The sequence below is a fragment of the Salmo salar genome, chromosome ssa14 (assembly GCF_905237065.1).
Source record: "Salmo salar chromosome ssa14, Ssal_v3.1, whole genome shotgun sequence".
Lineage (NCBI taxonomy): Eukaryota > Metazoa > Chordata > Actinopteri > Salmoniformes > Salmonidae > Salmo > Salmo salar.
Genome location: NC_059455.1, coordinates 97,192,360 through 97,217,448, shown reverse-complemented (window position 1 = coordinate 97,217,448; position 25,089 = coordinate 97,192,360). Strand labels below are relative to the sequence as shown.

The 25,089-nt window shown below is 45.8% G+C and overlaps 1 protein-coding gene across 2 annotated transcripts; it reads left to right on the top strand.

The window, feature by feature from the left end:
- Nucleotides 1–16,848: 16,848 nt before the first annotated feature.
- On the top strand, nucleotides 16,849–22,583 carry pef1 (penta-EF-hand domain containing 1). 2 transcript variants are annotated; one of them, XM_014143222.2, is made up of 6 exons: nucleotides 16,849–17,143; nucleotides 18,362–18,704; nucleotides 19,635–19,790; nucleotides 21,051–21,194; nucleotides 21,446–21,689; nucleotides 21,779–22,583. In XM_014143222.2, the coding sequence occupies exons 1-5, from the start codon at nucleotides 17,123–17,125 to the stop codon at nucleotides 21,676–21,678; spliced, it is 897 nt and encodes a 298-aa protein (XP_013998697.1). In that variant the 5' UTR covers nucleotides 16,849–17,122; the 3' UTR covers nucleotides 21,679–21,689; nucleotides 21,779–22,583.
- The last annotated feature ends 2,506 nt before the right edge of the window (nucleotides 22,584–25,089 follow it).

Here is a 25,089-nt window from a genome sequence, read left to right as displayed (position 1 = left end):
CCCTGCCACATACTTCTCGTGTCTGAGCCGTTGAATTATGACTCTGCTTTGTCTCTATACTGACGCTTAGCTTGTTTGATTGCCTTGCAGAGGGAATAGCTACACTGTTTGTATTCGGTCATGTTTCCGGTCACCTTGCCCTGATTAAAAGCAGTGGTTCGCGCTTTCAGTTTTGCGCGAATGCTGCCATAAATCCACGGTTTCTGGTTGGGGAAGGTTTTAATTGTCGCAATGGCTACAACATCACCGATGCACTTGCTAATAAACTCGCTCACCGAATCAGCGTATACATCAATGTTGTTTGACGCTATCCGGAACATATCCCAGTCCACGTGATCGAAGCAATCTTGAAGCGTGGAATCAGATTGGTCGGAACAGCATTGAACAGACCTGAGCATGGGCGTTTCCTGTCTTAGTTTCTGTCTATAGGCTGGGAGCAACAAAATGGAGTCGTGGTCAGATTTGCCGAAAGGAGGGCGAGGGAGGGCTTTGTATGCATCGCGGAAGTTAATGTAACAATAATCCAGAATTTTTCCATCCCGGGTCACGCTATGCTGATAAAGTTCAGGGAGCCTTGTTTTCAGATTAGCCGTTTTAAAATCCCCAGCTACAATAAATGCAGCCTCAGAATATGTGGTTTCCAGTTTGCATAGCATCCAATTAAGTTCTTTCAGGGCCCTCGAGGTGTCTGCTTGGGGGGGGATGTACACGAAGTGGGTCTAGGGTGACAGGTAGGGTGGAGGTGATATGATCCTTGACTAACCTCTCAAAGCACTTCATGATGACAGAAGTGAGTGGTACGGGGCGGTAGTCATTTAGTTCAATTATCTTTGCCTTCTTGGGTACAGGAACAATGGTGGCCATCATGAAGCATGTAGGGACAGCAGACTGGGATAGGGAGTGATTGAATATGTCCATAAACACACCAGCCAGCTGGTCTGCGCATGCTCTGAGGACGTGGCTAGGGATGCCATCTGAGCCAGCAGCCATGCAGCAGCCATGTGAGGGTTAACACGTTTAAATGTTTTACTCACGTCAGCCATGGAGAAGGAGAGGGGGGGACGCAGTTCTTGTTAGTGGGCCGCGACGGTGGCACTGTATTATCGGCACTGTATTATCCTCAAAGTGGGCAAAGAAAGTGTTCTGTTTGTCTGGCAGCGTGACGTCGGAACCTTGGCTGGTTCTCTTTTTGTAGTTCCGTGATTTCCTGTAGACCCTGCCACATACATCTTGTGTCTGAGCCGTTGAATTGCGACTCCACTTTGTCCTTGTTCCGACATTCAGCTTGTTTGATTGCCTTGCGGAGGGAATAACTACACTGTTTATATTCAGCCATATTCCCAGACCTCTTTCCATGGTTAAATGCAGTGGTTCACACTTTCAGTTTTGCGTGAAAGTGGTTTCTGGTTTCTGGTTAGGGTAGGTTTTAATAGTCACAGTGGGTACAACGTCTCCAATGCACTTCCTTTTGAATTCACTCACCGAGCATATAGATCGATGTTATTCTCTGAGGCTGACCAGAACATCTCCCAGTCCGAGTGATCAAACAATTCTTGAAGAGAATTCCGATTGGTCAGACCAGCTTTGAATGGTTCTTGTCACTGGCACATCCTGTATGAGTTTCTGCCTATAAGACGGTAGGAGCAAGATGGATTCATGGTCGGATTTGCTGAAGGGAGGTCGGAGGGAGGGCTTTGTATGCATCACGGAAGTTAGAGTAGTCTAGTGTATTACCCCCGTGCGTAGTGCAATCGATATGCTGATAGAATTTAGGTAGCTTTGTTCTCAAATTTGCTTTGTTAAAATCCCCAGCAACAATAAATGCATGGTATGGTTTATATGGTTTCCAGTTTACATAGAGTCCAGTGAAGTTCCTTTAGGGCCATCTTGGTGTCTACTTGAGGGGGAATGTACACAGCTGTGACAATATGTGACGAGAATTCTCTTGGAAGGTAATATGGCCAGCATTTGATTTTGAGGAATTCTAGGTCGGGTGAGCAGAAGGACTTAAGTTCCTGTATGTTGTTATGATGACATGAGGCGTTGATCATGAAGCATGAAGCATTCAGTCTTCTGTGAGATATGTAAAGTGTAATATTGTGATGCAAACTCAAAATGTAATACATTTAAACTCTGTATCTGACATGGTCCAGGTGTCTTCTCTCTTTAAAGCCATAACCAGGTGTATGAGGTGTATACTTTAGTTTCAAAGTAGATTTGTTTAAGACTACCCAGAAACACTCTGTGTGACCCTGATTTAGCCCCCTGCAGTAAAAGTTTATTAAACAACTAATTGGCCGACGTCGGTTTAATTACTTTGAATTCCATTTATTTATGTATTTATTTGTGAGCCCAACACAGCATTTCTCTAGAGAGAAATCAAATCATTCAAGAGAGAAATGAAGTCATTGGGCCTTGTTAGGTTAGATACACAGATCACATAGATCACATGAGAGAGGAATGTAAATAACATAAAGATGAGAGAGAGAAGATGGGACACAGACAGTTGGTGAACGTATGCCTTATCTTTGAAGAACTAGTAAAATGATTGAAAGACAGCTTTGCAGCTACCCTGGATAAATAGGATTATTAAACACAGAACACTGGCTGGCTGTCTGTCTGTCTGGCTGGCTGGCAGTCTGGCTGGCTGGTTGGCGGTCTGTCTGGCTGGCGGTCTGGCTGGCTGGCAGTCTGGCTGGCTGGCTGGCGGTCTGTCTGGCTGGCTGGCGGTCTGTCTGGCTGGCTGGCGGTCTGTCTGGCTGGCTGGCGGTCTGTCTGGCTGGCTGGCTGGCGGTCTGGCTGGCTGGCTGGCTGGCGGTCTGTCTGGCTGGCTGGCTGGCGGTCTGTCTGGCTGGCTGGCTGGCGGTCTGGCTGGTGGTCTGGCTGGCTGGCTGGCGGTCTGGCTGGCTGGCTGGCTGGCGGTGTGTCTGGCTGGCTGGCTGGCTGGCGGTCTGTCTGGCTGGCTGTTTGGCTGCTACTGCCTGATCAGAGAGATGAGATGATGACTTTAAGGAATGAAAAATAATCAAGTTTTCAAATAAAAGGAGGTAATATAACACAACTGAAATATGTTATTATTTCATATTAATTTCCAGTTTTCTGTTGATGTCTAATGTGGACCTGGACAGAGACCATGGAATGTTTTGGCAATTGAATGTTCACAACTTTTTTGCCTTTGGAATTGCAATTAGAAAACTAATTTGAATGTAATTATTTCATAATGCATTTATTTATATATATTTTAATCATCAAAACCAAAATTAAAAAACTCTATTTTTTCCTATTTTTTGGTATTTAATCTAAACCAAACCAAACCGACCACAAAAATCACTAATCGCTCACTACTGCGTAATGCTGAGGGTCCCCTTACTGGTCTTTTCTATGTTGCATGTTCAGCTGCAAACTGGACATCTCTCAAATAACTGCAGAAGGAAATCCTCATAAACAGTGTACTTCCTCATTTTAGGAGGCGGTGTTGACTGGCAGGGCCTGTGACAGGGTGATACAATAAACAGCCAAGTGGTAAATTGCATTTGGTTCTAAAGAAAGGACTATGCTTTTTGATAATGCACAACAACAAAAAAACATCAAATTGATCAGAAATACAGTGTAGACATTGTTAATGTTGTAAATGACTATTGTAGCTGGAAACGGCTGATTTTTTTATGGAATATCTACATAGGCGTACAGAGGCCCATTATCAGCAACCATCACTCCTGTGTTCCAATGGCACGTTGTGTTAGCTAATCCAAGTTTATAATTTTAAAAGGCTAATTGATCATTATAAAACCCTTTTGCAATTATGTTAGCACAGCTGAAAACTGTTGTTCTAATTAAAGAAGCAATAAAACTGGCCTTCTTTAGACTAGTTGAGTATCTGGAGCATCAGCAATTGTGGGTTCAAATACAGGCTCAAAATGGCCAGAAACAAAGAACTTTCTTCTGAAACTTGTCAGTCTATACTTGTTCTGAGAAATGAAGGCTATTCCATGCGAGAAATTGACAAGACACTGAAGATCTCGTACAACGCTGTGTACTACTCCCTTCACAGAACAGCGCAAACTGGCTCTAACCAGAATAGAAAGAGGAGTGGGAGGCCCTGGTGCACAACTGAGCAAGAGGACAAGTACATTGGAGTGTCTAGTTTGAGAAACAGACGCCTCACAAGTCCTCAACTGGCAGCTTCATTAAATAGTACCCGCAAAACACCAGTCTCAACGTCAACAGTGAAAAGGTGACTTTGGGATGCTGGCCTTGTAGGCAGAGTTGCAAATAAAAAGCCATGTCTCAGACTGGCCAATAAAAATAAAAGATTAAGATGGGCAAAAGAACACAGACGCTGGACAGAGGAACTCTGCCTAGAAGGCCAGCATCCCGGAGTCGCCTCTTCACTGTTGACGTTGAGACTGGTGTTTTGCGGGTACTATATTTAATGAAGCTGCCAGTTGAGGACTTGTGAGGAGTCTGTAACGCATCTTCTTATTCAGAGGAGTTAAATGTGGAAGACACATTTCAGTTGAATGCATTCAGTTGTACCACAGTCTAGGTATCCCCCTTCCCCTTTATCACAGTCAACACACCTATTTTGAATTACTTTTTAAAATGCCTCAGCCTCAAGGCAATGTTGAAACTGCACATTTTTCTCTTTGACCCATGGCAAAATTTGTATTTAAAAAAAAAAAGATTTGGCCCACCCAAATTTCTGCACGCCCACACACTAACAAATGTCTAGCTACGTTACTGATAAACAAACACACACAAACACACACAGCACTATGTAACATATTACATAGCCTGGTGTCACGGTTGTCGTCGGTGAAGGAGGACCAAAACGCAGCAGGTAAGTGCAGGCTCATCTTGACGTTTATTTATTTTCAAAATGAATACCAAAATAACAAAACACTAGAACGAACGAACAACAACAAACAGTCTGGCAAAGCATAAGGCTCAACACAGAACAATCACCCACAAATCACAAACACAAACACACCCTAATATATGGGACTCTCAATCAAAGGCAGATAGACAACACCTGCCTTCAACAGAGTCCCAACCCCAATTAACCAAACATAGAAATACCTGAAAACCAAACAGTGCCCAAAAACCCCGGAATACTTAAACCAAATGCCCCTTCAACAAAACACACCACCCCGAACCACATAAAACGAATACCCTCTGCCACGTCCTGACCAAACTACAATACCAATTAACCTTATACTGGCCAGGACGTGACAGTACCCCCCTTAAAGGTGCTAACCCGGAAGCACCTTAACAAAAATAACCCCAAGCAACACCAAAAAGAAAAATTCCCCCTTACTAAAGGGAGGGAAGGGAGAGTGGCTGCCGTCAACGACGGCACTGTGCTACACCCCCCCTCCCCAACCCACCTATCTCTGGAGGTGGCTCCGGCTCAGGCCGTTCCAGGCTGTCGGGGCAGTCCGGCAACTCGGGGCAGTCTGGGCAGTCCGGCCACTCGGGGCAGTTCAGGGCAGTCCGGCCACTCGGGGCAGTTCAGGGCAGTCCGGCCACTCGGGGCAGTTCAGGGCAGTCCGGCCACTCGGGGCAGTTCAGGGCAGTCCGGCCACTCGGGGCAGTTCAGGGCAGTCCGGCCACTCGGGGCAGTTCAGGGCAGTCCGGCCACTCGGGGCAGTTCAGGGCAGTCCGGCAGCTCCGGCAGTTCAGGGCACTCCGGCAGCTCCGGCAGTTCAGGGCACTCCGGCAGCTCCGGCAGTTCAGGGCACTCCGGCAGCTCCGGCAGTTCAGGGCACTCCGGCAGCTCCGGCAGTTCAGGGCACTCCGGCAGCTCCGGCAGTTCAGGGCACTCCGGCAGCTCTGGCAGTTCAGGGCACTCCGGCAGCTCCGACGACTGTTGGCTGGCGGGCAGCTCCGACGACTGTTGGCTGGCGGGCAGCTCCGACGACTGTTGGCTGGCGGGCAGCTCCGACGACTGTTGACTGGCGGGCAGCTCCGGTGACTGTTGACTGGCGTGGCTGGGTTTACGCACTTGAAGGCTAGTGCGGGGAGCGGGAACAGGACGAGTCGGACTGGGTTGACGGACTTCCGGGTCCGCACGAGAGACAGGAGCTGCAAACCCAGGGCTATGGAGGCGCACAGTCGGTCTTGATCTTACCTCCTGCACAACCCGTCTTGGCTGGATGGAACTAGTAGCCCTGTACGAGCGGGGTGCTGGTACAGGGCAGACTGGGCTGTGCAGGGGCCTGATGGTAGCCGTGCGTAGAGCGGGAGTTGGGTAGCCTGGTCCTCGGAGGCGTACCGGCGACCAGATGCGCTGCGCAGGCATCCTTCTACCAGGCTGGATGCCCGCTCTAGCACGGCACCTGCGAGGGGCTGGAATAACGAGCACCGGACTGTGCGTGCGTATGGGTGAGATGTTTCGCTGAGGAGCGCACTATGGCGCTCTCCACCCCATACGCTCCTCCATATAACCACGGGTAGCTGGCTTCCGGCTCTTCCTATGCCTAGCCAAACTACCCGTGTGCCCCCCCCCAAAAAATTATTGGGGGTGCCTCTCGTGCTTCACCCTCAGCGCGTCCATGGCCTCGTACCTCCGCCTCTCTGCCTTGGCTGCCTCAATTTCCCACTGCGGGCGGCGATAATCCCCAGCCTGGTGCCAAGGTCCGGCCCCGTCCAGTACTTCCTCCCAGGTCCACTTCTCCCGCCAGTCCAACTCGAAGTCCCTCTGCTCCTTCCTCTGCTGCTTGGTCCTGGGGTGGTGGGTGATTCTGTCACGGTTGTCGTCGGTGAAGGAGGACCAAAACGCAGCAGGTAAGTGCAGGCTCATCTTGACGTTTATTTATTTTCAAAATGAATACCAAAATAACAAAACACTAGAACGAACGAACAACAACAAACAGTCTGGCAAAGCATAAGGCTCAACACAGAACAATCACCCACAAATCACAAACACAAACACACCCTAATATATGGGACTCTCAATCAAAGGCAGATAGACAACACCTGCCTTCAACAGAGTCCCAACCCCAATTAACCAAACATAGAAATACCTGAAAACCAAACAGTGCCCAAAAACCCCGGAATACTTAAACCAAATGCCCCTTCAACAAAACACACCACCCCGAACCACATAAAACGAATACCCTCTGCCACGTCCTGACCAAACTACAATACCAATTAACCTTATACTGGCCAGGACGTGACAGTACCCCCCCCCCTTAAAGGTGCTAACCCCGGAAGCACCTTAACAAAAATAACCCCAAGCAACACCAAAAAGAAAAATTCCCCCCTTACTAAAGGGAGGGAAGGGAGAGTGGCTGCCGTCAACGACGGCACTGTGCTACACCCCCCTCCCCAACCCACCTATCTCTGGAGGTGGCTCCGGCCCAGGCCGTTCCAGGCTGTCGGGGCAGTCCGGCAACTCGGGGCAGTCTGGGCAGTCCGGCCACTCGGGGCAGTTCAGGGCAGTCCGGCCACTCGGGGCAGTTCAGGGCAGTCCGGCCACTCGGGGCAGTTCAGGGCAGTCCGGCCACTCGGGGCAGTTCAGGGCAGTCCGGCCACTCGGGGCAGTTCAGGGCACTCCGGCCACTCGGGGCAGTTCAGGGCACTCCGGCCACTCGGGGCAGTTCAGGGCACTCCGGCCACTCGGGGCAGTTCAGGGCACTCCGGCCACTCGGGGCAGTTCAGGGCACTCCGGCCACTCGGGGCAGTTCAGGGCACTCCGGCCACTCGGGGCAGTTCAGGGCACTCCGGCCACTCGGGGCAGTTCAGGGCACTCCGGCAGCTCCGGCAGTTCAGGGCACTCCGGCAGCTCCGGCAGTTCAGGGCACTCCGGCAGCTCTGGCAGTTCAGGGCACTCCGGCAGCTCCGGCAGTTCAGGGCACTCCGGCAGCTCCGGCACTTCAGGGCACTCCGGCAGCTCCGGCAGTTCAGGGCACTCCGGCAGCTCCGACGACTGTTGGCTGACGGGCAGCTCCGACGACTGTTGGCTGGCGGGCAGCTCCGACGACTGTTGGCTGGCGGGCAGCTCCGACGACTGTTGGCTGGCGGGCAGCTCCGACGACTGTTGGCTGGCGGGCAGCTCCGACGACTGTTGGCTGGCGGGCAGCTCCGACGACTGTTGACTGGCGGGCAGCTCCGACGACTGTTGACTGGCGGGCAGCTCCGACGACTGTTGACTGGCGGGCAGCTCCGACGACTGTTGACTGGCGGGCAGCTCCGACGACTGTTGACTGGCGGGCAGCTCCGACGACTGTTGACTGGCGGGCAGCTCCGGTGACTGTTGACTGGCATGGCTGGGTTTACGCACTTGAAGGCTAGTGCGGGGAAAGGGAACAGGACGAGTCGGACTGGGTTGACGGACTTCCGGGTCTGCACGAGAGACAGGAGCTGCAAACCCAGGGCTATGGAGGCGCACAGTCGGTCTTGATCTTACCTCCTGCACAACCCGTCTTGGCTGGATGGAACTAGTAGCCCTGTACGAGCGGGGTGCTGGTACAGGGCAGACTGGGCTGTGCAGGGGCCTGATGGTAGCCGTGCGTAGAGCGGGAGTTGGGTAGCCTGGTCCTCGGAGGCGTACCGGCGACCAGATGCGCTGCACAGGCATCCTCCTACCAGGCTGGATGCCCGCTCTAGCACGGCACCTGCGAGGGGCTGGAATAACGCGCACCGGACTGTGCGTGCGTATGGGTGAGATGTTTCGCTGAGGAGCGCACTATGGCGCTCTCCACCCCATACGCTCCTCCATATAACCACGGGTAGCTGGCTTCCGGCTCTTCCTATGCCTAGCCAAACTACCCGTGTGCCCCCCAAAAAAAAATTATTGGGGGTGCCTCTCGTGCTTCACCCTCAGCGCGTCCATGGCCTCGTACCTCCGCCTCTCTGCCTTGGCTGCCTCAATTTCCCACTGCGGGCGGCGATAATCCCCAGCCTGGTGCCAAGGTCCGGCCCCGTCCAGTACTTCCTCCCAGGTCCACTTCTCCCGCCAGTCCAACTCGAAGTCCCTCTGCTCCTTCCTCTGCTGCTTGGTCCTGGAGTGGTGGGTGATTCTGTCACGGTTGTCATCGGTGAAGGAGGACCAAAACGCAGCAGGTAAGTGCAGGCTCATCTTGACGTTTATTTATTTTCAAAATGAATACCAAAACACTAGAACGAACGAACAACAACAAACAGTCTGGCAAAGCATAAGGCTCAACACAGAACAATCACCCACAAATCACAAACACACCCTAATATATGGGACTCTCAATCAAAGGCAGATAGACAACACCTGACTTCAACTGAGAGTCCCAACCCCAATTAACCAAACATAGAAACAGACATACTAGACTAAACATAGAATACCTGAAAACCAAACAGTGCCTAAACCCCGGAATACTTAAACCAAATGCCCCTTCAACAAAACACACCACCCCGAACCACATAAAACGAATACCCTCTGCCACGTCCTGACCAAACTACAATACCAATTAACCTTATACTGGCCAGGACGTGACACCTGGCTAGCAGCTCCATCCCCAACCTACATTCATCCCTTGTCTATCGATTTTCCTGCAAGTTATGTATTTATAACTGTCATTTCTCAAAGCCCGTAAATTTAGACCAAGTTGATGAAGGGACTTTGAGGTTCCACTGAACTATTCAAACAATTACCCAGGCCTTGATCAGCAGGCTTTGATCAGCAGGCCTTGACTTGCAGGCTTTGATCATCAGACATTGACCATGTACAGGGCATTCGCAAAGTATTCAGATCGCTTGACTTTTTCCACATTTTGTTACGTTGCAGCCTTATTCTAAAATTGATTAAAAAAAAAAAATCCTCATCAATGTACACACAATATCCCATCATGTCAAAGCGAAAACAGGTTTTAAGAAATGTTTGAACATTTATGAAATATAAAGAACAGAAATACAGTTGAAGTCGGAAGTTTACATACACCTTAGCCAAATACATTTAATCTCCGTTTTTCACAATCCTGACATTTAATCCTTGTAAACATTCCCTGTTTTACGTCAGTTAGGATCACCACTTTATTTTAAGAATGTGAAATGTCAGAATAATACTAGAGAGAATGATTAATTTCAGCTTTTATTTATTTCATCACATTCCCAGTGGGTCAGAAGTTTGCATACACTCAATTAGTATTTGGTAGCATTGCCTTTAAATTGTTTAACTTGGGTCAAACATTTCAGGTAGCCTTCCACAAGCTTCCCACAATAAGTTGGGTGAATTTTGGCCCATTCCTCCTGACAGAGCTGGTGTAAATGAGTCAGGTTTGCAGGCCTCCTTGCTCGCACACGCTTTTTCAGTTCTGCCCACAAATTTTCTATGGGATTGAGGTCAGGGCTTTGTGATGGCCATTCCAATACCTTGACTTTGTTTTTCATAAGCCATTTTGCCACAACTTTGGAAGTATGCTTGCGGTCATTGTCCATTTGGAAGACCCATTTGCGACCAAGCTTTAACTTCCTGACTGATGTCTTGAGATGTTGCTTCAATATATCCACATCATTTTTCTTCCTCGTGATGCCATCTATTTTGTGAAGTGCACCAGTCCCTCCTGCAGCAAAGCAAACCCGCAACATGATGCTGCCACCCCCGTGCTGCACGGTTGGGATGGTGTTCTTCGGCTTGCAAGCGTCCCCCATTTTCCTCCAAACATGGTCATTATGGCCAAACACGATGGTCATTATGGCCAAACAGTTCTATTTTTGTTTCATCAGACCAGAGGACATTTCTCCAAAAAGTCCGATCTTTGTCCTCATGTGCAGTTGGAAATCGTAGTCTGGCTTTTTTATGGCGTTTTTGGAGCAGTGGCTTCTTCCTTGCTAAGGGGCCTTTCAGGTTATGTTGATATAGGACTCGTTTTACTGTGGATATAGATACTTTTGTACCTGTTTCCTCCAACATCTTCACAAGGTCCTTTGCTGTTGTTCTGGGAATGATTTGCACTTTTCGCACCAAAGTACGTTCATCTCTAGGAGACAGAACGCGTCTCCTTCCTGAGCGGTATGATGGCTGCGTGGTCCCATGGTGTTTATACTTGCGTACTATTGTTTGTACAGATGAACGTGGTACCTTCAGGCGTTTTGAAATTGCTCCCAAGGATGAACCAGACTTGTGGAGGTCTACAATTGTTTTTCTGAAGTCTTGGCTGATTTCTTTTGATTTTCCCATGATGTCACACAAAGAGGCACTGAGTTTGAAGGTAGGCCCTGAAATACATCCACAGGTACACATCCAAATTTGTGGAGTGGTTGAAAAACAAGTTTTAATGACTCCAACCTAGGTGTATGTAAACTTCCAACTTCAACTGTTCAATTCTGACTCATTGCAAAGAGACTCGAAATTGAACTCAGGTGCATCCTTCAGCAACACTGAAGCATGCATGAGAGCACCAGCTTTTCCAGACGACTGTGTGATTTGTATTTGTATTTATTATTTATTATGCCAAGGCAGCAGATACTCATCCTGGGTTCCAGCAAAATTAAGGCAGTTTTCACAACACACCGTGTGCCCTCAGGCCCCTAGTCCACCACTACCACATATCTACAGTATTAAATCCATGTGTATGTGTGTGTATAGTGCGTATGTTATCGTGTGTGTGTATGCATGTCTGTGCCTATGTTTGTGTTGCTTCACAGTCCCTGGTGTTTTTTTAATCTGTTTTTTAAATCTAATTTTACTGCTCCATCAGTTACTTGATGTGGAATAGAGTTCTATGTAGTCATGGCTCAATGTAAACTCAGCAAAAAAAGAAATGTCCCTTTTTCAGGACCCTGTGTTTCAAAGATATTTTGTAAAAATCCAAATAACTTCACAGATCTTCATTGTAAGGGCTTTAAACACTGTTTCTCATGCTTGTTCAATTAACCATTAACAATTAATGAACATGCACCTGTGGAACGTTCGTTAAGACACTAACAGCTTACAGACGGTAGGCAATTAAGGTCACAGTTATGAAAATGTTAAATTTAGGACACTAAAGAGGCCTTTCTACTGACTCTGAAAAAACAACAAAAGAAAGATGCCCAGGGTCCCTGCTCATCTGCGTGAACATGTCTTAGGCATGCTGCAAGGAGGCATGAAGACTGCAGATGTGGCCAGGGTAATAAATTGCAATGTCCGTACTGTGAGACGCATAAGACAGCGCTATAGGGAGACAGGACAGACAGCTGATCATCCTCGCAGTGGCAGACCATGTGTAACAACACCTGCACAGGATCGGTACATCCGAACATCACACCTGCGGGACAGGTACAGGATGGTAACAACAACTGCCCGAGTTACACCAGGAATGCACAATCCCTCCATCAGTGCTCAGGCAATAGGCTGAGAGAGGCTGGACTGAGGGCTTGTAGGCCTGTTGTAAGGCAGGTCCTCACCAGACATCACCGGCAACAACGTCGCCTATGGGCACAAACCCACCGTCACTGGACCAGACAGGACTGGCAAAATGTGCTTTTCACTGACGAGTCGTGGTTTTGTCTCACCAGGGGTGATGGTCGGATTCGAGTTTATCGTCAAAGGAATGAACGTTACACCGAGTCCTGTACTCTGGAGCGGGATCGATTTGGAGGTGGAGGGTCCATCATGGTCTGGGGCGGTGTGTCACAGCATCATCAGACTGAGCTTGTTGTCATTGCAGGCAATCTCAATGCTGTGCGTTACAGGGAAGACATCCTCCTCCCTCATGTGGTACCCTTCCTGCAGGCTCATCCTGACATGACCCTCCAGCATGACAATGCACCAGCCGTACTGCTTGTTCTGTGCGTGATTTCCTGCAAGACAGGAATGTCAGTGTTCTGCCATGGCCAGCGAAGAGCCCGGATCTCAATCCCATTGAGCACGTCTGGAACCTGTTGGATGGCAGGGTGAGGGCTAGGGCCATTCCCACAGAAATGTCCGGGTGGAAGAGTGGGGTAACATCTCACAGCAAGAACTGGCAAATCTGGTGCAGTCCATGAGGAGGAGACACACTGCAGTACTTAATGCAGCTGGTGGCCACACCAGATACTGACTGTTACTTTTGATTTTGACCCCCCTTTGTTCAGGGACACATTGTTCCATTTCTGTTAGTCACATGTTTGTGGAACTTGTTCAGATTATGTCTCAGTTGTTGAATCTTGTTATGTTCATACAAATATTTACACATGTTAAGTTTGCTGAAAATAAACACAGTTGACTGTTCTGGACTTGGGGGCTGTGAAGAGACCGCTTGTGGCATGTCTTGTGGGGTATGCATGGGTGTCTGAGCTGTGTACCAGTAGTTCAAACAGACACCTCAGTGCATTCAACATGTCAATACAAGTAGTGATGTACTCAATCTCTCCTCCACTTTGAGCCAGGAGAGATTGACATGCATATTATTAATATCTGCTCTTTGTGTACATCCAAGGGCCAACCGTGCTTCCCTGTTCTGAGCCAATTGCAATTTTCCTAAGTCCTTTTTTGTGGCACCTGACCACACAACTGAACAGTAGTCAAAATGCGACAAAACTAGGGCCTGTAGGACCTGCCTTGTTGATGATGCTGTTATGAAGGCAGAGTAGCGCTTTATTATGGACAGACTTCTCCCCATCTTAGCTACTGTTGTATCAATATGTTTTGACCATGACAGTTTACCATCCAGGGTTTCAAATCATCTTGCGCAACTTCCACATTATTTATTACAAGATTTAGTTGAGGTTTAAGGTTTAGTGAGTGTTTTGTTCCAAACACAATGCTTTTAGTTTTAGAAATATTTAGGAATAACTTATTCCTTGCCACCCACTCTGAAACTATCTGCAGCTCTGCAGCTCTTTATTGAGTGTTGCAGTCATTTCAGTCGCTGTAGTAGCTGACGTGTATAGTGTTGAGTCATCCGCATACATAGACACTCTGGCTTTATGCAAAGTCAGGGGCATGTCGTTAGTAAAGATTGAAAAGAGTAAGGGGCCTAGACAGCTGCCCTGGGGAATTCCTGATTCTACCTGGATAATGTTGGAGAGGCTTCCATTAAAGAACACCCTCTGTGTTCTGTTAGACAAGTAACTTTATCCACATTATAGCGGGTGGTGTAAAGCCATAACACATACGTTTTTCCAGCAGCAGACTATGATCGATAATGTCAAAAGCTACAAAACAGCCCCCACAATCATTGTATCATCAATTTCTCTCAGCCAATCATCAGTCATATGTGTAAGTGCTGTGCTTGTTGAGTGTCCTTCCCTATAAGCATGCTGAAAGTCTGTTGTCAATTTGTTTACAATGCTTGTCTTTCATAATTGGGTCAGATATACTTGGATGTGTAGTGTCAGCGTTTGTTGCTGACATGTCATCCCTAAGTTTGCTTATCTTGCCAATGAAAAAGTAATTAAAGTAGTTGGCAATATCAGTGGGCTTTGTGATGAATGATCTGATTCAATAAATGAAGGAGTCAAGTTGGCTTTTTTTCCCAAAATGTCATTTAAGGTGCCCCAAAGCATTTTACTATCATTCTTCATATCATAGTATAGTTTATTTTTATTTAGTTTAGTCACATGATTTCTTAACTTTTTAAGGTATAGGGGGCAGTATTTTAATTTTCAGATGAAAAGCGTGCCCAGAGTAAACTGCCTAATACTCGGGCCCAGAGTCAAATATTTGCATATTATTAGTAGATTTGGATAGAAAACACTCTGAAGTTTCTAAAACGGTTTGAATGATGTCTGTGAGTATAACAGAACTCATATGGCAGGCAAAAACCTGAGAAAAAATCCAACCAGGAAGTGAGGATCTGAGGCTGTAGTATTTTCAAGTGATTGCCTATCCAACACACAGTGAGTTAGGGTTCATTTTGCACTTCCTAAGGCTTCCACTAAATGTCAACAGTCTTTAGAAAGTTTTTTGAGGCATCTATGGTGAACAGAGAGCCAACAAAGGAAGTTGGAAGTTGTTGACTCAATAAAGCACATGAGTTCATTGGCGCGCATTCACGTGAGGGGTAGCTGTGTTCCAAAATGTTTTTCAAGATATTGGAATCGTCCTGTTGGAATATTATTGAAGTTCTAAGTTAAAAAAGCCCTAAAGATTGATGCTATACAACGTTTGACATGTTTGAACGAACGTAAATATAACTTTTTTTGACTTTTCGTCGTGACATTTTGGCCGCGCTTCCTACACTTGGAGTAGCTTACTGAAGGCGCAAACAACAAGGAGCTATTTGGACATAAATTATGGACTTTATCGAACAAAACAATATTTATTGTGGACCTGGGATTCCTGGAAGTGCCTTCTGATGAAGATCATCAAAGGTAAGTTAATATTTCTAATGCTATTTATGATTTTAGATGACTCAAAAAATGGCAGGTATCTGTATTGCCTGATGTATTTTTCTGAGCGCAGTACTCAGATTATTGCAAAGTGTGCTTTCCCCGTGAAGCTTTTTTGAAATCTGGAGATGTTCATCTATAATTCTTTGAATAACAGTTTAATATTTAATCAACGTTTATGATGAGTATTTTTGTAAATTGTTGTGCACCGGCAGTATTGCAGGCAAAATATTTTCTGAACATCACGCGCCAATGTAAAATGCTGTTTTTGGATATAAATATCAACTTGATCGAACAGAAAATGCATGTATTGTGTAACATGATGTCCTAGGAGTGTCATCTGATTAAGATCGTCAAAGGTTAGTGCTTCATTTTAGCTGGTCTTCTGGTTTTTGTGACGCCTGTCCTTGCTAGGAAAATGGCTGTGTGGTTTTTCTTGTGTTGAAACTGTCCTAACATAATCTAACTTTATGCTTTCGCCGTAAAGCCTTTTTGAAATCGGACAATGTGGTTACATTAAGGAGACGTGTATCTTTAAAATGGTGTAAAATAGTCATATGTTTGAGAACTTTGAATTATGACATTTTGTGGTTTTGACGCTAGCGTCCCACCTCCCCAAGAGAGGTTAAGTTCCTCTGCATACATATCACTGACAAACTGAAATGGTCTACCCACACAGGCAGTGTGGTGAAGAAGGCGCAATAGCGCCTCTTCAACCTCAGGATGTTGAAGAAATTTGGCTTGTCACCTAAAACCCTCACAAACTTTTACAGATGCACAATTGAGAGCATCCTGTCGGGCTGTATCACCGCCTGGTACGGCAACTGCACCGCCCACAACTGCAGGGCTCTCCATAGGTTGGTGTGGTTTGCACAATGCATTACCGGGGGCAAACTACCTGCCCTCCAGGACACCTACAGCACCCGATGTCACAGGATGGCCCAAAAGATCATCAAGGACAACAACCACCTGAGCCACTGCCTGTTCACCCCGCTATCATCCAGAAGGTGAGGTCAGTACAGGTGCATCAAAGCTGGTTCCAAGAGGCTTCTATCTCAAGGCCATCAGACTGTTAATTATTTTAATTGTATCTTTATTTAACTTGGCAAGTCAGTTATGAACAAATTCTTATTTTCAATGACAGCATAGGAACAGTGTTGTTCAGGGGCAGAACAACAGATTTTTGCCTTCTCAGCTTGGGGATACGATCTTGCAACCTCCCAGTTACTAATCCAGCGCTCTAACCGCTAGGCTACCTGCCTCACTAGCACAGTGAGGCTGCTGCCTACAAACAGACTTGTAATCACTGGAATTGTTAGATATTACTTATTAGATATTGCTGCACTGTCAGAACTAGAAGCACAAGCATTTCGCTACACTCGCAATAACATCTGCAAATCGTGTTTAATGTTAGCAATAAAATTTGATTTGATAGCCACACGGTAGTACGGTTGCCTAGGCTTAATTCTGGCACATATCACCCCCATAGACGGTAGCGTCAGCGTGCATGCTCCCGGCCTGCCACAGGAGTCACTAGAGCGCGATGGGACAAGGGCATCCCGGGCGGCCAAACCGGATGACGCTGGGCCAATTGTGCGTCACCTCATCGGGTGTCTTGATTTGATTCGATGTATGTGTGTAATGACGACTGATTCATATGTTCATGTAGTTTCGGTGCATTCTCGAGGTATGACTCATTAGTCCACCGTGATCATCTGTTCCACTCTCTCGACCCAATCAGACGCGTTGGACGAGGGTGTGGTTTTGACTGACAAGCAAAATGCACCAATCCGCTTCGAGAAGGTGGTTGAATTTATTCTGTCCGGATACGTGGGTATTCTAAGTTCTCTTCGAAATGAGTTTTCACTACGGCCAGGTAAATAGACCTTATCCTGGTTTGATATTTATTATAAACATGTATAATAGTTATTTATTGTTGTGCGTTTTGTGTGTAGTCGTTTGAGGTGGTGAAGTGAGTGGACCGCGGTGTAACCTATTATGTGGACCCGCTACAATAAAAAAAGTTGCAGCGGTTAGCCTTTAGCAAGGCGCGTATAAACATGTAACTAGTTACAATAAAATCCTGTTTCTGTGTTCTAGCAGAGTGATACACTGTTACATTTTATGTAATAAGTATAATTTGTCCCTTGAAAGAAATTGCCTTTTGTTACATTGTAACTATAAGTAGGCATCGCTTGTCCTACCCGTAGTATCATCTGACCAGCTTGTTGTTGTGAACATTTACACGCATCGGTACTTTCAAATCAGCAACACATCCATTTTCAAAAGATAACTTTTTAAAATACTACACACTTTAAAACATTTTTATTTTTTTATAGAGTTAGTCTTCCCACACGGACATCATATCTCCATGTTACAGCGTGTATTTCCAGATAAAAAGGCGGAAGACCTCTCCTAGACTACCTGGGTGTAAACGGAAGTCCAATGTGTTGTCGCTGAAAACATTCTGTCTGCTACAACTCTGTTAACCGGTTAAAACACGGCGCAGCAAATGTTTATTTTCTATTTGTGAAATATCTTGGATGTAACAGGAAAGTAGAGTGCTATTGTTTCTAGAACTGGACCACAGTTGTGAATCGATTCACGTTTTAGATGGGAGTATTTTTGACTCTTTTCTTTTCTCAATTAGCATTTTTAAACAGAACATGTAAGGTTCCTGGGTCTATATGGAGTAACGTTCGACACCATTAGTCCAATATGTGGTATTGGGCTAAGTTTTCCCCTGCGGCTACATGTGTTTTTGGATGAAGCCTAGTCCTTGTGCTTTAGTGGCCTAATGTTGCTCAATTAATGACAGGTAGAGTCCAATGGCTGTCACCCAGGGTTATTGTTTCAGTTGTATGTAGTAGGCTATAATGGGATGATGATAATAATAATCCGTATCGGGTGATTTGTGTTGTATAGTTTGGCTTTAGGATATTTAGGCAACGTGGTGATATTTGCATTTCGGAGACACAATAGACTCCTCGCTGTCTTTACTAATAGAAAAGGGAATCAACAGTAACCTAGGCTACTATATTGATTTGTGTTTTATCATATTAACCAATTGAACATCCTCCTTCCCTTTCTCCAGGGTTACCCAGGAGGACCAGCTGGAGGGGCTAATTTCCCCCGTCAACACCCACCCCCTGGTGCTCCATATGGGGGTAGCGCTCCACCTGGCGGCCCCTCTCCCCACGGATCTCCATACGGGGGTAGTGCACCCCCAGGACAGTATGGGGGCTCTGGCCCATCGGGCTACGCCCCGTATGGGGGAGCGACCGCCCCTCCAGGGAGTCAGAATGCTGGAGGGGCTGCCCCAGGAGGGCCCTACGGTGGCTATGGGGCCCCAGGACAGGGGAGGCAGGCTGGGGGAGCACCAGGGGCCCCATACGGCGGGGGACAGGGAGGGCCCTATGGACAGCAGTCTCCAGCAGGTCAGTTACTGTGTTAATAGTTTTCGCTGTGTGGTTTGGTGGGGACCAGAAGTCCTCACATGGATAGTAAAACTATGAAAACATTTTGCCAGTCCCCACCAGGGAAAAGGCTATTTTTAGGCTTACGGGTCAGGCTTACAGGTTAGGGAAAATAGGATTTTGAATGGGAATCAATTATTTGGTCCCCACAAGTATAGTAAAACAAACATGTGTGATACTGAGTAGCTCAGACAAAGGTTCAGACAGGGTCTCTGCCTCTATAGATTTTCCTCTATGGAGACTGACCGGCAGTCCTATGGAGGCTGACCGGCAGTCCTGTGGAGGCTGACCGGCAGTCCTGTGGAGGCTGACCGGCAGTCCTGTGGAGGCTGACCGGCAGTCCTGTGGAGGCTGACCGGCAGCCCTGTGGAGGCTGACCGGCAGCCCTGTGGAGGCTGACCGGCAGCCCTGTGGAGGCTGACCGGCAGCCCTGTGGAGACGGACAGGATTTAGTTTGTACTACTGAGCAGGACTTAGACTGGTGGAGCGATGACTGGGTTAATTGTCTGTGTGTGTGTGTGTGTGTGTGTGTGTGTGTGTGTGTGTGTGTGTGATATTGTCCCCCTGTGGTAGCTGAGTCACAGGGCTGATAAAACAGACTTATTACCACTCCCCACAGGGACAGCATGCATCTGGGCTCAGCTTTAAATGGAACTCTACCTCCCTCTCTCTCCTTCACTCACTCTACTTCCCCTTCTCTCTCCCTCTTTCACTCACTCTACTTCTCTCTCTCTCTCTCTCTCTCTCTCTCGAGATGGCATGACGCATGCACAGACAAGATTTCCATTTTCCAAGGCATGCACACAAACCTCAACCAAAGACTTTGTTGTAATGGTTTAACCTGTAAGTCTCTTCTTGTATAACACTCATCCCTCTCTCTCTCCTCCCTAGGTAACATACCACCAGGGGTGAACCCAGAAGCATACCAGTGGTTTCAGACAGTGGACACCGATCATAGCGGCTCCATCACTCTAAAGGAACTGAAACAGGCTCTGGTAAACTCCAACTGGTCAGCCTTCAACGACGAGACCTGCCTTATGATGATCAGTGAGTTAAACAGGGAAGAGGGGGATGGAATGAGGGAGGTGTAGACATTTTATCAGCCGATGATTGTCATGCAAATAACTGTCAGTCTCATGGTAATTGACCATTTAATTAACATAAACACATAAACGTTTTATAAATAAACATAAACACGGCTACGTTTTTTTTATCCGGCCGTGAAAATACTGCCCCCTATCCCTAGGACAGAGTGAAGACTTGGGCTAAGTGTTCAAATCTTCACTCTTTTCAAGTCACACATCACATTTTATGTGAATGACATATTCATGGAGGTAGTGTATAGGGGTGTCCCAGTAGATATCATGTAGTTTCCATACCCTTCTGTCATAGACTTGTCAAAATGGACTCATACCCTTCTGTCATAGACTTGTCAAAATGGACTCATACCCTTCTGTTATAGACTTGGCATGTTGACTCATACCCTTCTGTCACAGACTTGTCAAAATGGACTCATACCCTTCTGTTATAGACTTGTCAAAATGGACTCATACCCTTCTGTCACAGACTTGTCAAAATGGACTCATACCCTTCTGTCATAGACTTGTCAAAATGGACTCATACCCTTCTGTTATAGACTTGTCATATTGACTCATACCTTTCTGTCACAGACTTGTCAAAATGGGCTCATACCCTTCTGTTATAGACTTGGCATATTGACTCATACCCTTCTGTTATAGACTTGTCAAAATGGACTCATACCCTTCTGTCACAGACTTGTCAAAATGGACTCATACCCTTCTGTTATAGACTTGTCAAAATGGACTCATACCCTTCTGTCACAGACTTGTCAAAATGGACTCATACCCTTCTGTCACAGACTTGTCAAAATGGACTCATACCCTTCTGTTATAGACTTGTCAAAATGGACTCATACCCTTCTGTCACAGACTTGTCAAAATGGACTCATACCCTTCTGTCACAGACTTGTCAAAATGGACTCATACCCTTCTGTTATAGACTTGTCAAAATGGACTCATACCCTTGTGTCATAGACTATTGACTCCTCACTGGGTTTTTACCAACCATAGTTTTCCCATTCACTAAAGGCCATCAGTACTTTTCCCTTAGAACATAAATGTACCTGACAGTAACTCTCGAGAATGGGATGAGTGAAGGAAAGAAGCATGGTAATTTTCTACAAATCCCCGGTTACCAATACAACCCATTAGGCTATTGTTGTCAGCTGTAGACCTGCTGTGAATTCATGCATTTTTTTTCTTTCTTCTCTCTCCTGTTTTATACCAGACATGTTTGACAAGACCAAGTGTGGTCGTATCGACCTGTTTGGGTTCTCAGCCCTGTGGGTCTTCATGCAACAGTGGAGACAGCTGTTCCAACAGTACGACCGTGACCGTTCCGGCTGCATCAGTGGCACTGAGCTACACCAAGGTGAGGTGTGTGTGTGTGCCTGTGTTCAGTATGAGGTGAATCCTAACTCCCACTTTTTAAATAGAATTTTCATTTTGACTTCTCCCCAATGACGTCAATGCATGACTTAGTGAAAACTCTCTGATGACGATGTAAGCAGAAGACATTTTGATTGATGGAAGAAAAAATGAAATAAAAAATAAAAAAAACATTCTGTTTGTCTTAATCTCTTGGTCTTTGTCCTCTGTCTCTCCCTCCCTCCCTCCCTCCAGCCTTGTCCCAGATGGGATATAACCTGAGTCCCCAGTTCACTGAGACGATAGCGGCTAAGTACGCTGTGAGGTCTGGGCGTCCTGGTTCCCTGCAGCTGGACTCTTTCATCCAGGTGTGTACACAGCTACAGAGCATGACGCAGGCCTTCAGGGAGAAAGACTCCGCCATGACGGGAAACATACGCATGAGCTACGAGGACTTCCTCTCCACCACAGTCAACAGGCTCATGTGAGAGGGACAATGGTAATATCCATCTCCCAGTGGTGGCTGGTGACACTTTACACGGGTTGGGCACAGGCTTATAGCATCATCTTTCATTTACTCCATTCCAGGCTGTTATTTTGAGCTGTCCTCCCTTCACCAGCCTCCGGTGCCAACCACCAGTAATAGGCAAAAAGGTCCACCTAAAGCCAAACACCCTGAAATCAAGATGGTGTGATGGAGGACGAATGAGTCAAACTGAGGATGAGGAAATGGAGGAGACATGATTAATCACTCTTTGTCTCTAGTGTGTGTGTGTGTACATATATACACACACACACACACACACACAAAGGGTATGGAGTTATATATATATATATATATATATATATATATATATATGCCTACTGTAAACCTGCTCGCCAGCATCCTTAATATGTAAACTACAGGACTTGATTTGCATGGTGGAACTTGATGTGCCAGTTCAACCTCATGTGTAGTGTCAATCTCATCGGGCCAGTTTCCTGAACTAAGATTAAGCCTCGTCCTGGACTAGAAAGCATTTTCAGTAGCGATTCCCAATTGACAATGCTTTTTAGTCCAGGGGGAACTCTTTAATCTTGGTCTGGGAAACCAGCTCAAAGTATAGCTGGTTAACAGTTACATTGCATGTATGACACTCGGTACACTCGAACAATGCGCAAAAGCCAATTTTTAATAATTGACAACATAGCTTTACTCCAAACCACTACCTTATCTGCTGGTAGCTGTGATGGTTATGACTGTTGATGATCGCCGTTGCACATTGTCGCACAGTTATATTTCAGCCATTGGATAGTTCAGGACCAATCTTTTAATTTTTTTTTTTTAAATCAAATGTATTGTTTACTGCCATAACTTGAAATTGTATTCTATTAAAGTTTTCAAAACTTGAAATGCCAGCTTTTTTATGAAACCCCTTTCGCGCTAAGGCACCATTTAATGAAATCCCTTTTTGTATTACTACTTTTTTTCCCCTCTTTCCTCCTACGGCTTAGTATGAAACGTAGCCATAATGCTACGGCACTCACTATGCGCTTAAAACTCTTGATGGTTGCTAGGCAGCGCCCATTAACCATCCTCCTGCCAGTTCCGAACGTTGCAAGTCACTTTGCCCATTTTGTTTCACCACTAAGGATGCACTGTTTTCTGAATGACACAAATATTGGAATAAAGTAGGCTAATGCAGTTGAAGACATGTATCAAATGTCATTCAGTCTTTTGTAATAAATCTGAAGCAATAGTCTATCTGCGTGTGGTCAACTACACTGAACAAAAATATAAAACGCAAAAAAAGTTATGTTTTGGCCCCATGTTTTATGAGCTGAAATAAAAGATCCCAGAAATGTTCTATACTAACAGAATGCTTTTCTCTAAAATGTTGTGCACAAATTTGTTTACATCCCTCTTAGTGAGCATTTCTCCTTTGCCAAGATAATCCATCCACCTGACAGGTGTGGCATATCAAGAAGCTGATTAAACAGCATGGTCATTACACAGGTGCACCTTGTGCTGGAGTCAAAAGGCACTCTAGTGTGCAGTTTTGTCACAAATCAATGCTACAGATGTCTCAAGTTTTGAGGTGTCGTGCAATTGGCATGCTAACTGCAGGAATGTCCACCAGAGCTGTTGCTAGAGAAGTGAATGTTAATTTCTCCTGGAAGCTGAAAATGCCCCAGTTCTTCCATAGCCTGCATACTCACCAGACATGTCACCCGTTGATCATGTTTGGGATGCTCTGGATCAACATGTACAACAGCGTGTTCCAGTTCCCGTCAATATCCCGCAACTTCTCACAGCCATTGAAGAGGAGTGGGAGAACATTCCACAGGCCACAATCAACAGCCTGATCAACTCTATGCGAAGGAGATGGTTCACTGCATCAAGCAAATGGTGGTCACACCAGATGCTGACTGGTTTTCTGATCCACGCCCTTACTGTGACCAACAGATGCATATCTGTATTCCCAGTCATGTAAAAATCCATAGATCAGGGCCTAATTAATTAATTTCAATTGATTGATTTCCTTATATGAACTGTAACTCAGTAAAATCTTAAATGTGGCATGTTTTATTTTTTGTTCAGTATAGATAATTTCAGCACCTTTTACTTGGGACATCGTCATTGCGCTGCTTTGAGACAAGCGTTGGGGGGGGGGGACTCCTTTTGATAAATCAATACAATGTCAGATTTTTTGTTTGTTTAGGCTACAATTAAAAAGGCTGTAGAAATGTTAGCTAACTTGAGGTGAGTGCTGTTCATGATCATCTTGTCTGGTTGGTTCATTAATTACACGTTATGTAGTTTTTAACAAGGGGATTATTTTTTTTCTCTTCTGTCGCTTAGTAGCCGAAGCCTACTCCCGACCAAAACGCTGACTTGTCTGATAATCAAGTGATTTTGTTTGAGTGAATCTCTGTATAGGCAAACAAAAAAAGTATTCTGTCTGGGCTAATACATGGTGGTAGTGTTGGCTCATTTATTTGTTTTTCTCATCTAGCATTGCTCAGAAACAGTTAGCATGCTATATTGTAGCCTAAATCAAGTGTAGGCATATTTTTGTGCCATCGCATATAGGCAACTCCAAACGCCTGCTAAGGTTGTGAAATATGAAGCGGGACACGTTTTTAAAAATAGGATTGAGTATATATATATATATATGTGTGTATATATAATAATATATATTTTTTTAAAATATTATTATGATGAAGGTAAGACCCGATGCCTGCTCCCTAACAAAGTGGAGTGAGGATTGGAAAGAGATGAAACATGGATAATACAAATATAAGCATCGGCCTGGGCTCTGTTTTGAAATAACTTTTTTAGTTTTTTTGACTCATCTACCCACTAGTAGTCAACACAAAGTATTCTTACTATAAAATACTTTGTGTTGACTACTAGTGGGTAGATGAGTCTTGTTTATATCTTAATGAACAAAAAAATGAACTATTGATTTCATTTGGATGGTACAGCTATGGCTGCACAGATCCATAACATAGGCCTAATTCAACTACAAAATATGCTATTCTTTTCACAATTACTTTGTTAGTCATAATGTTTCTTAGGACCTGCCTAAATGAATGAACAATGTATTTCTATTTTATTAATGGGTTTATTAAAAATAGAAGCCCACCCACATCTTCGCACGACTACCACTTGTCCCCGCCGTGCGCATGTGAGATATGGTGTACGCGGTCAAGAATGTGGTTAAAATGGACCTGTTTGTACGAGGGTCATATAAACATTGCTTTTTTTGTTGTTGTTGTTGTTGAGGCTAAATACCGTAAAATCAATATCATATTCATATTGCAAGGCTTTCTGCAATAAAATGTTGGACAGTTTTTTTCCCCCACTGCTGATGATTGTCTCTATGACCTCTGAATGTTGTTCCCAGCTCAGAGGA

What these genes read in the sequence shown, in the direction of transcription:
- pef1 (XM_014143222.2), top strand. Translation starts at nt 17,123, where the DNA reads ATGAGTTTTCACTACGGCCAG. An exon ending in GACCTGCCTTATGATGATCA is followed by an intron (nt 19,791 to 21,050) that starts GTGAGTTAAACA and finishes GTTTTATACCAG; the next exon opens with ACATGTTTGACAAGACCAAG. An exon ending in TGGCACTGAGCTACACCAAG is followed by an intron (nt 21,195 to 21,445) that starts GTGAGGTGTGTG and finishes CCCTCCCTCCAG; the next exon opens with CCTTGTCCCAGATGGGATAT.